The sequence below is a fragment of the Eretmochelys imbricata genome, chromosome 4, assembly GCF_965152235.1.
Source record: "Eretmochelys imbricata isolate rEreImb1 chromosome 4, rEreImb1.hap1, whole genome shotgun sequence".
In the NCBI taxonomy this organism is placed as follows: Eukaryota; Metazoa; Chordata; order Testudines; family Cheloniidae; genus Eretmochelys; species Eretmochelys imbricata.
This window is the reverse complement of record NC_135575.1, coordinates 27,416,379-27,428,439: the sequence shown is the minus strand read 5'-3', so window position 1 is coordinate 27,428,439 and position 12,061 is coordinate 27,416,379. Positions and strand designations below refer to the sequence as shown.

General features: G+C 44.0%; 1 protein-coding gene across 1 annotated transcript in view; it reads right to left on the bottom strand.

Moving 5' to 3' along the window:
- Window positions 1–12,061, bottom strand: part of LOC144263926 (melanopsin-like) — a 71,994-nt gene that overhangs the window by 6,271 nt on the left and 53,662 nt on the right. The window contains exon 9 of the mRNA XM_077815039.1: window positions 7,275–7,427. Within this exon, the coding sequence (XP_077671165.1) occupies window positions 7,275–7,427 (153 nt within the window). The remainder of the gene's footprint in view (window positions 1–7,274; window positions 7,428–12,061) is intronic.

Genomic DNA, 12,061 nt, shown 5'->3' with positions numbered 1-12,061 from the left:
GGAGGGAGAGAAACAAAGGGTCTCTCTGTCTGTTGGTATGCTGCTTTGCTGGGGACAGAACAGGAATGGAGTCTTAGAACTTTTAGTAAGTAATCTAGCTAGGTATGCGTTAGATTATGATTTCTTTAAATGGCTGAGAAAAGAATTGTGCTGAATAGAATAACTATTTCTGTCTGTGTATCTTTTTTGTAACTTAAGGTTTTGCCTAGAGGGGTTCTCTATGTTTTGAATCTAATTACCCTGTAAGGTATCTACCATCCTGATTTTACAGAGGTGATTTTTTTACTTCTCTTTACTTCTATTTCTATTAAAAGTCTTCTTGTAAGAAAACTGAATGCTTTTTCATTGTTCTCAGATCCAAGGGTTTGGGTCTGTAGTCACCTATGCAAATTGGTGAGGCTTTTTATCCAACATTTCCCAGGAAAGAGGGGGTGCAAGTATTGGGAGGATTGTTCATTGTTCTTAAGATCCAAGGGTCTGGGTCTGTAGTCACCTAGGCAAATTGGTGAGGCTTTTTTTTTTTGGTCCAGGAAGTGGGGTGCAAGGTTTTGGGAAGTATTTTGGGGGGAAAGACGTTTCCCAAACAGTTCTTCCCCAGTAACCAGTATTTGTTTGGTGGTGGTAGCGGCCAATCCAAGGACAACGGGTGGAATATTTTGTACCTTGGGGAAGTTTTGACCTAAGCTGGTAAAGATAAGCTTAGGAGGTTTTTCATGCAGGTCCCCACATCTGTACCCTAGAGTTCAGAGTCGGGGAGGAACCTTGACATAGTGGCAGAGTGGTGGGATTAACCTGAAATCATTTTGAGATCCAGTTGAGATTTTTTGAACTAGAAATACAGATTTCAAAAAGGAATTTTTTTTTCCTTTGTGGTTGCTGGAAAGGAAGTCCAGAAAGCAGCTGAAACTGAAAGCAGCTTGTTTTTCCTCTGTTTGGGGAAAGAGCAGAGACAAAAGGGGATTATCTTTGTGAATTGCAGGTTTTCTTTGCCTGGAGGCAGGGTACTTAACTCCTGCAGCGAAATTCACTGTCTTCCAACCCAGAGTTTTTTTTCCCCTAAAAGTAAATGGGGGGGTGGGGGTTCTACCCATTTGCCTGGAGACAAAAGTGGCAGGGGCTTTTTTTTTTTTTTTTGGATTTTGATTTTTTTACAAGGAGCACAAGCTTGAAAAGGAAATTTTTTTTCCTTTGGGCTGCTAGTAAGCAGGTTTCCAAGTAGTTGGAGGTTTTTTGCTTTGATTTGGGGCCAGAGCAGAGACAAAGGGAATTGTCTTTTTCTGTAGGCTGACAATCACTATCAGAGAATAGGTATTCTATTCCAGCACAGCAAAATTTTACAGCCAAGTTTTGTTTGTTTATTTCTAAACCTCGGGTGTAAAGTTAGTTAAAAACAGAGAGATAAAGAAGTCAGGCACAAAGGCACTACACAAATTGGAGTTAGCCAAACTGGAGACATTGAAAGAAACCGAAAAAGCTCTAGAAGCTGCTCACAGGAGAGCAATGGAGGCAAAGGAGAAAGAAAGGGAGGCAGCGAAAGAGGCAGAACACCACCAAGTGGCTGCTCACAGGAGAGCTATGGAAGCAAGGGACAAAGAACTGGAAGAGAAGGAAAAAGAGAGGAAACATGTGGAGGAGATGGAGAAGATAAAGGCTCAGCAGAATATCCCAACAAACCCTAGCAATCCTTCTCCAGGTACCACTTCCCATCCCAGAAAGTTCCCCACCTACAAGGCAGGTGATGATACTGAGGCCTTCTTAGAAAACTTCGAAAGGGCCTGCCTTGGGTACAACATCTCCACTGACCAATACATGGTAGAGCTGAGGCCGCAGCTCAGTGGACCCTTAGCTGAGGTGGCAGCTGAAATGCCTAAAGGACACTTGAACAAGTATGAACTGTTTAAATCCAAGGCGAGAGTCAGAATGGGGATAACACCCAAGCAGTCTCGTCGGAGGTTCAGAGCCCTAAAGTGGAAACCAGATGTGTCATTTACCCGACATGCCTAGCACTTTGTGAAACATTGGGATGCCTGGATATCAGGAGCAAGTGTTGAATCTCCAGTAAATTTGCCCTTCCTAATGCAAATGGAACAATTCTTAGAGGGGGTTCCTGAGGAAATAGAAAGATACATCCTAGATGGGAAGCCCAAAACTGTAATCGAGGCAGGAGAGATTGGAGCCAGATGGGTGGAGGTGGCAGAGAAGAAGAAAACTGGTCGCAGTTGGAGCGGAGACCAGAAGGGACAACCCCAGACCACACCCTATTACCAGGGGCCGCCCAAAGCCCCACCTACCTCCCAAAGAACCCTCCAGACACCTTATCGTCTCACCACCCCATTCTCCAGCAACCCACCTCACCCCAGTGACCCGTCAGCTGGACGATGTTTTAAATGTAACGAGCTGGGGCATGTAAAGGCCAACTGCCCCAAGAACCCCAACAGATTACAGTTCATTGCACCGGAATCACACCCCAGGTCCGCAGGCCCAGATACCTCCCAGATACCCTTGGAGCGGAGGGAAACTGTGAGTGTGGGCAGGAAGAAGGTCACCGCGTGGAGGGACACCAGAGCACAAGCGTCAGCTATCCATGCTTCCTTAGTGGACCCCAATTTAGTCAACCCAGAGATCCAAGTGACGATTCAACCCTTCAAGTCCAACTCTTTCGATTTGCCTACAGCCAAGTTGCCTGTCCAGTACAAGGGCTGGTCAGGAACGTGGACTTTTGCAGTCTATGATGATTATCCCATCCCGTTGGGGGAAGACTTGGCCAATCATGTGAAGCGGGCCAAGAGGGAGGGAACGGTCACCCGTAGCCAGGCTAAACAAGCCGTGAGGCCTAGCTCTATTCTGGAAACTTCTATCAGGACCCAGTCAGAGGTGATGGACCCGGATCCCAGGCCAATGTCTGCAACAGCAGTAGTGGATCCAGTCCCAGAGACCCAGACGGAACCAATCCCAGAACCGGAACCATCTGAACAACCAACACCAGACCCATTGCCAGCACTGAATCCAGTACTTGCAACCTCAACACCAGAGGGCCCCACCGAACCTGAACTGGCAGCAGCCGATAACCCTACACAAGAGGCTCAGCCGGAGCCTGAATCCCAACATAGTGCACCCACAGAGAGCGGTTCACAGTCAACAGAAACAGCTCCATCCCCTATATCGCTTCCAGAGGGACCAAGCCTAGGTCCACAATCCAATGAGGAACTGATGTCTCCAGCATCAAGGGAACAGTTTCAGACTGAACAGGAAGCAGATGAAAGCCTCCAGAGAGCTTGGACGGCGGCACGGAGCAACCCACCGCCTCTCAGCTCTTCTAATCGATCCAGGTTTGTTGTAGAAAGAGGACTTTTATACAAGGAAACTCTTTCTGGTGGACACCAGGAAGACTGGCATCCTCAGAGACAGTTGGTAGTTTCAACTAAATACCGGGCCAAGCTCTTGAGCTTAGCCCATGATCACCCTAGCGGCCATGCTGGAGTGAACAGGACCAAAGACCGTTTGGTGGGGTCATTCCACTGGGAGGGAATGGGCAAGGATGTTTCTATCTATGTCCAGTCTTGTGAGGTGTGCCAAAGAGTGGGAAAACCCCAAGACCAGGTCAAAGCCCCTCTCCAGCCACTCCCCATCATTGAAGTTCCATTTCAGCGAGTAGCTGTGGATATTCTGGGTCCTTTTCCGAAAAAGACACCCAGAGGAAAGCAGTACATACTGACTTTCATGGATTTTGCCACCCGATGGCCGGAAGCAGTAGCTCTAAGCAACACCAGGGCTAAAAGTGTGTGCCAGGCACTAGCAGACATTTTTGCCAGGGTAGGTTGGCCCTCCGACATCCTCACAGATGCAGGGACTAATTTCCTGGCAGGAACTATGGAAAACCTTTGGGAAGCTCATGGGGTAAATCACTTGGTTGCCACTCCTTACCACCATCAAACAAATGGCATGGTGGAGAAGTTTAATGGGACTTTGGGGGCCATGATACGTAAATTCGTAAATGAGCACTCCAGTGATTGGGACCTAGTGTTGCAGCAGTTGCTCTTTGCCTACAGAGCTGTACCACACCCCAGTTTAGGGGTTTCCCCATTTGAACTTGTATATGGCTGTGAGGTTAAGGGGCCATTGCAGTTGGTGAAGCAGCAATGGGAGGGATTTACACCTTCTCCAGGGACTAACATTCTGGACTTTGTAACCAACCTACAAAACACCCTCCGAACCTCTTTAGCCCTTGCTAAAGAAAACTTACAGGATGCTCAAAAAGAGCAAAAAGCCTGGTATGATAAACATGCCAGAGAGCGTTCCTTCAAAGTAGGGGACCAGGTCATGGTCTTAAAGGCGCTCCAGGCCCATAAAATGGAAGCATCATGGGAAGGGCCATTCACGGTCCAGGAGCGCCTGGCAGCTGTTAATTATCTCATAGCATTCCCCACCTCCAACCGAAAGCCTAAGGTGTACCATATTAATTCTCTAAAGCCCTTTTATTCCAGAGAATTAAAGGTTTGTCAGTTTACAGCCCAGGGAGGGGACGATGCTGAGTGGCCTGAAGGTGTCTACTACGAAGGGAAATGTGCTGGTGGTGTGGAAGAGGTGAACCTCTCCATGACCCTTGGGCGTATGCAGCGACAGCAGATCCAGGAGCTGTGCACTAGCTATGCGCCAACGTTCTCAGCCACCCCAGGACTGACTGAACGGGCATACCACTCCATTGACACAGGTAATGCTCACCCAATTAGGGTCCAACCTTACCGGGTGTCTCCTCAAGCTAAAACTGCTATAGAACGGGAGATCCAGGATATGTTACAGATGGGTGTAATCTGCCCCTCTGGAAGTGCATGGGCTTCTCCAGTGGTTTTAGTTCCCAAACCAGATGGGGAAATACGTTTTTGTGTGGACTACCGTAAGCTAAATGCTGTAACTCGCCCAGACAACTATCCAATGCCACGCACAGATGAACTATTAGAGAAACTGGGACGGGCCCAGTTCATCTCTACCTTGGACTTAACCAAGGGGTACTGGCAGGTACCGCTAGATGAATCTGCCAAGGAAAGGTCAGCCTTCGCCACACATCTCGGGCTGTACGAATTTAATGTACTCCTTTTCGGGCTGCGAAATGCACCCGCCAGCTTCCAAAGACTTGTAGATGGTCTCCTAGAGGGATTAGGAGAATATGCAGTCGCCTACCTTGACGATGTGGCCATATTTTCGGATTCCTGGGCAGACCACCTGGAACATCTACAAAAAGTCCTTGAGCGCATAAGGGAGGCAGGACTAACTGTTAAGGCTAAGAAGTGTCAAATAGGCCTAAACAGAGTGACTTACCTTGGACACCAGGTGGGTCAAGGAACTATCAGCCCCCTACAGGCCAAAGTGGATGCTATCCAAAAGTGGCCTGTTCCAAAGTCAAAGAAACAGGTTCAATCCTTCTTAGGCTTGGCGGGTTATTACAGACGATTTGTTCCGCAATACAGCCAAATCACCGCCCCACTGACAGACCTAACCAAAAAGAAACAGCCAAATGCTGTTCAGTGGACCAAAAAGTGTCAGAAGGCCTTTAACAAGCTTTAAAGCGACACTCATGTCTGACCCTGTACTAAGGGCCCCAGACTTTGACAAACCGTTCCTAGTAACCACAGATGCGTCCGAGCGTGGTGTGGGAGCAGTTTTAATGCAGAAAGGACCTGATCAAGAATTCCATCCTGTAGTGTTTCTCAGCAAAAAACTGTCTGAGAGGGAAAGCAACTGGTCAGTCACTGAAAAAGAATGTTAAGCCATTGTCTACGCTCTGGAAAAGCTACGCCCATATGTTTGGGGACGGCGTTTCCACCTGCAAACCGACCATGCTGCACTGAAGTGGCTTCACACCATCAAAGAAACTAAAAAAAAACTTCTTTGGTGGAGTTTAGCTCTCCAAGATTTTGATTTCAACATCCAACACATCTCAGGAGCTTCTAACAAAGTGGCTGATGCACTCTCCCGTGAAAGTTTCCCAGAATTAACTGGTTAAAATCGTCCTTGAGATGTGGAAAATATTGTTAGTCTTTATGTACTTGGTAGTATATTTAGAGATGCATGTGTCTTATTAACTCTGTTTTTCCTAGAGCTCCAGGAAGAAATCCCAGCCAGTGTTTCACCCTAGCTGAGATTTGGGGGGCGTGTCATAAATATAAAGGGAAGGGTAAACCCTTTTGAATTCCCTCCTGGCCATGGGAAAACTCCTCTCACCTGTAAAGGGTTAAGAAGCTAAAGGTAACCTCGCTGGCACCTGACCAAAATGACCAATGAGGAGACAAGATACTTTCAAAAGCTGGGAGGAGGGAGAGAAACAAAGGGTCTCTGTCTGTTGGTATGCTGCTTTGCTGTGGACAGAACAGGAATGGAGTCTTAGAACTTTTAGTAAGTAATCTAGCTAGGTATGCGTTAGATTATGATTTCTTTAAATGGCTGAGAAAAGAATTGTGCTGAATAGAATAACTATTTCTGTCTGTGTATCTTTTTTGTAACTTAAGGTTTTGCCTAGAGGGGTTCTCTATGTTTTGAATCTAATTACCCTGTAAAGTATCTACCATCCTGATTTTACAGAGGTGATTTCTTTACTTCTCTTTACTTCTATTTCTATTAAAAGTCTTCTTGTAAGAAAACTGAATGATTTTTCATTGTTCTCAGATCCAAGGGTTTGGGTCTGTAGTCACCTATGCAAATTGGTGAGGCTTTTTATCCAATATTTCCCAGGAAAGGGGGGGTGCAAGTGTTGGGAGGATTGTTCATTGTTCTTAAGATCCAAGAGTCTGGGTCTGTAGTCACCTAGGCAAACTGGTGAGGCTTTTTACCAAACCTTGTCCAGGAAGTGGGGTGCAAGGTTTTGGGAAGTATTTTGGGGGGAAAGACGTTTCCCAAACAGCTCTTCCCCAGTAACCAGTATTAGTTTGGTGGTGGTAGCGGCCAATCCAAGGACAAAGGGTGGAATATTTTGTACCTTGGGGAAATTTTGACCTAAGCTGGTAAAGATAAGCTTAGGAGGTTTTTCATGCAGGTCCCCACATCTGTACCCTAGAGCTCAGAGTGGGGGAGGAACCTTGACACCAGCCAAGGCAAAGCAGCCGGGAAAAGAGTTAAAGCATTCATAGGGCCTCTAATGGTGGGGTGGGAGAAACCTTCATACGGGTGAGGTTTTCAAGATGTATCCATCTGAGCTTCAAGGCTGAGTGGGTAAACCGGAGAAGACTTGCCAAAGAAAGATTAGACAATAAAAACAAGAAGCAATTAAGTCCTTCTTTTACCTTTTCTTCAGTTATTGCATTGCAGCTGTGTGCCTTCAGAAGCAGTTCCCTCTTCTCCTCCTGTCTCGGACACGATGAAAAAGAGTTACTCCTGGAAGGCTGCAGTTTCTTATGAACTGGCTCCACTGGCTCAAGCTCTACATCACTCCAAGCCTAAACACCAGGGATGAATTATTTCAAACAATTATATTCTCTCCAGCTTTCTATATTTTCTTTTTCATCTGCTGGTAAGCAGGTTGCTTTTGCATGTAGACAAAATGAGTGTATTCTAAAATGGGTCTCATACCCAGCCCAGATGAATCTCCCATTAGACAAGAATTATTCCACATACTTTTGATTTTCAATCTGTCTGCTCCCCTGAGATTTGTTTCTTTGGAAGCACAGAGCTTGTAACACACACAGTGCATCCATTTTTACCCAGATTTTTTACTCACCTTTGATCTCAGTAGTATAGTGATGCTTGTGGCACCTAAGTATTAGATATCTAGTAGCAGAGAGAGAATACAGTCTGGAATGTGAGCAGATACTTCACTTATTTTTCCTGTGCCTCACTAGGAATGGAGCTCAGACCTTGTCATAAATATAAAGGGAAGGGTAAACCCCTTTGAAATCCCTCCTGGCCAGGGGAAAGCTCCTCTCACCTGTAAAGGGTTAAGAAGCTAAAGATAACCTCGCTGGCACCTGACCAAAATGACCAATGAGGAGACAAGATACTTTCAAAAGCTGGGAGGAGGGAGAGAAACAAAGGGTCTGTGTCTGTCTGTAGTCGTCTTGGCTGGGGATAGACCAGGAATGGAGTCTTAGAACTTTTAGTAAGTAATCTAGCTAGGTATGTGTTAGATTATGATTTCTTTAAATGGCTGAGAAAAGAATTGTGCTGAATAGAATAACTATTTCTGTCTGTGTATCTTTTTTGTAACTTAAGGTTTTGCCTAGAGGGGTTCTCTATGTTTTTGAATCTAATTACCCTGTAAGATATCTACCATCCTGATTTTACAGGGGGGATTTCTTTATTTCTATTTCCTTCTATTTTTTATTAAAAGTCTTCTTGTAAAAAACTGAATGCTTTTTCATTGTTCTCAGATCCAAGGGTTTGGGTTTGTGGTCACCTATGCAAATTGGTGAGGCTTTTTATCCAACATTTCCCAGGAAAGGGGGGGTGCAAGTGTTGGGAGGATTGTTCATTGTTCTTAAGATCCAAGGGTCTGGGTCTGTAGTCACCTAGGCAAATTGGTGAGGCTTTTTACCAAACCTTGTCCAGGAAGTGGGGTGCAGGGTTTTGGGAAGTATTTTGGGGGGAAAGACGCGTCCAAACAGCTCTTCCCCAGTAACCAGTATTAGTTTGGTGGTGGTAGCGGCCAATCCGAGGACAACGGGTGGAATATTTTGTACCTTGGGGAAGTTTTGACCTAAGCTGGTAAAGATAAGCTTAGGAGGTTTTTCATGCAGGTCCCCACATCTGTACCCTAGAGTTCAGAGTGGGGGAGGAACCTTGACAGACCTGATTTGCTACAATCTAACTATTCCATTTCTGGACCTATCTTGTGCAAAGATTGTGAATCATGACAAATTATATGTTGATTTTGTGATTCGGACAAAAGGTGGAGACCAAACCGTTTTCCACATGCACTTGTTAGGAATTGAAATGAGGTCCATGAAGGTGTGAAACTAATGCATGAACCTCACTGGATAACTTCGTTCCCTCAGCTATGAACAGTCTTTTCATTTTTCCTTCCTTGTATAATTAGAACTACAGAGGCAATTTTATTTACGTTAGAAACATGCACACACTCAGACAAGAGAATGTGTTCCGTGGAAACAGCTACATTTTCTACTTGGTGCTGCCAACTTGTGCATTAGCAAGTGTGTTCCAAAACTGCCCCACGAACTGCTACCATGCAACACGCAAAAGCCACTGAGTTAAGCTTTTATTTCAAAGGGCATCTACACAGCTGCACTGAACGGGCATTTTAAAACCATGTTTCCTGTCAGTCATGGAAAGAATAATTGCCTCTGGCAGTGTCCGATCAACTCAGCACTGCATGACAACAGCAGCAGTTTTGCTTGAGACCTGTAAGCAAAGGTTAGGCCAAGGGCTGACACCATTAAACAACATTATCCCATGCCTAGAAAGGAGAATACTTTAAAAACAAAACAAAACAAAATGACTCCACTGAGTTTACAGAAAATTAATGATGACTAACCGAACAAAAGAAATGGCTCAGGTCACGACATGTCAGGTGCTATAGCATGACTACAGTGAACCTCATTTAGCATCCACTGATCTCCTCATCCATAAAAAAACTTGTTGAGACGGAAATAAAGGAGAAAATGAGAGTCAAGGAAAATGGAAAGGTGAAAGAAACAGGAGGATGCATAGGAGAGGAGAAGAGAAATGAGTTAGAAATCTTCCTTTTTTTTAAACTCTTATTTTATCATCTCAAGAAACAACACATTTCCAGTGCCACCATTGCATAAGCGCTACGTACAGCTAGTGACGTAGGTCTTGATCTAGCAAAGCACTTAAGCAAGTGCTTAACTCTAAGCATGTAAGTAGTCCCAGTGACTTTGCTGGATATGTATCTTACAGCAGAAAATATACCTGATTTTCCTATCCGAATGCTTCATATATTTTATACAATAGCCTAGGTTTCTGAGAATAATCGTAATGCTTCCACAAAATTTGCTTCAGTGCAATTACATTACCTCAACCTCATGAGCAATACCTTAACGTATCATCCCTATAGTCAGAAACTTAATGGCCGGTGAGTGTAAATTAGCTCAAAGGGCAAAAGTTTCCAAATTGTATTTACATGATTACAGAATTACTTATCCTTTTTTTTAAAACAGCTTCAGTTGCCATAGCATCCGTAGCACTGCACCACAAATACAAAAACAGAAAACGAGTGATTCACAGAGATTGTTCAATAAACAATCGCTGCAGTGTTTCTGCCTGCAGTGTTAAGGTCCTTCATCCTAACATAGTGACAATCAGTTAAATGCCTGGTTGAACAGGGAACCCTTAAAATTTGGCCTGAAGGCTGAAAAACTCTGGGTCACATAGACTTATAGACTTGAAGATCAGGGCCATATGAAGGAGCAAGTTCCCAGGGGATGGTGTTCTGCAGACAATACTACTCCTGGAAAGTTCTGTTCCATTCAGCAATTGTAAAAGCACTGGAAGTAACTGTAATTGTTGCAGTGAGGCATTCAGGGAGAGGCATTCTCTCAGGTAGCCCTGATCCAGACCAGTTAGTGCTTTTACATGATAAAATTTTTGTATGCCCGCTAAAACTTTTCATTTAGCACTGAAGCAGGAAGATTTTTTGACCACACACAAGAATCTCAAAGGGTACATATATTCTCAGTTCAGTGTACGTGGATTTAGGTGTGTAGTTTCCTGTGGCTATGTCTGCGCTAGCGTTTTTCAGACAACTGGTGCAATTCCACTGGAATCAGCTACATATGACAGATTGGTAATGTAAGGAGGGGACGGGTTTTTACTACTTTTTTGTCCTGATTTTTCAGAAGACTGAAACGTTCCCAGCGCACTCTCCTAACAGTTTGGCTCAGGGCAGATCTAAATGACAGAATGATAAAATGACTGTGCCCTGTTTACAAAAGCAGGCACTCCACAACCTGCTACCTGTAATGGTGGGAGGTTCCGCCCAAGATACTAGTGTAGGCAAAGGTTGTGTGTCAAGGACAAACCAGTGTAGAATACTCTCAAATACAACTCTTAGCCTGCAAAATAACAAGAGGAGAAACAACTGCAAGTTGGTGATGCTATGTAATTTAATTTTTAAAATATAGTAACTTAGCATCTGTTATTCATTTTAATTAAAAAGAAATTTTGCAGTCAATACATTATATAAAAGCTCGGGGAAAAGGTTACCACTTATGTATTACTGAATGTATAGTTCTACAATGAAGTAGCGCTGGCCAACAAACAATTAGTTGTGTTCTATTATATCTGTCACCATGATATTTGAATGCCCTCCAAGAGTGCATTAAGTGATGAGACTAGTGTATGTCACTTGTGGTTCTTGCCATATTATTATTTATTTGTATTATGATAGCATCTAGGAGCCCCAATCATGATCCAGGAAATCATTGTACTGGATGCTGTACAGAAAAAAAAAAAAAAAGATAGTCCCTGACCCAAAGAGTTTACAATCTAAGTTAACTGTACTACTGAAAGTACCTCATAAGACAGAATTTTCCATTTCAGTTGGAGGTCCAATTAAAATAACTGCATGGTCTGTCTGGAAGAGCTGCAAAAGGAATGGGCTTCACACATACCTTAATCTAGTCCATAATTTGAAATATGACCGATAGGTTTATTTGATTGTGGTTTTAGATCTTTTCTTAAGGGAAGAGACAAATTATTTCACTATCTGTTCTGTGTTTAGTTTTTAAAAAAGATTGTGACAAATTAAAGGCCTGATCTTGCAATTGACAGTCCATGGGCAGAGTGTTTTGCAGTCCAGAACCCTACTGACTGGGGCTCTAAGCAGATTCAGCAGTCTGCCTGTGCTCTTTCAATTCAGAATCAAACCATGGTGTCCATCATGGATTTAAAGAGAATAAAGAATGTAAGATGCACTTAATGTCAAAAATTTGGATCTACAAAGCATTAATATAGACCTAGGTTGAACGCAAAATGATGGCCAGTCAATTTAGTCTAGAACACCAATGAACAAATACTTTGACTACTCTGAGTGGTTTTCAGAACTGGTTGGAATGTGGGAAGAGAGGATCATATTTTGTAAAACAAAGGAGGATTT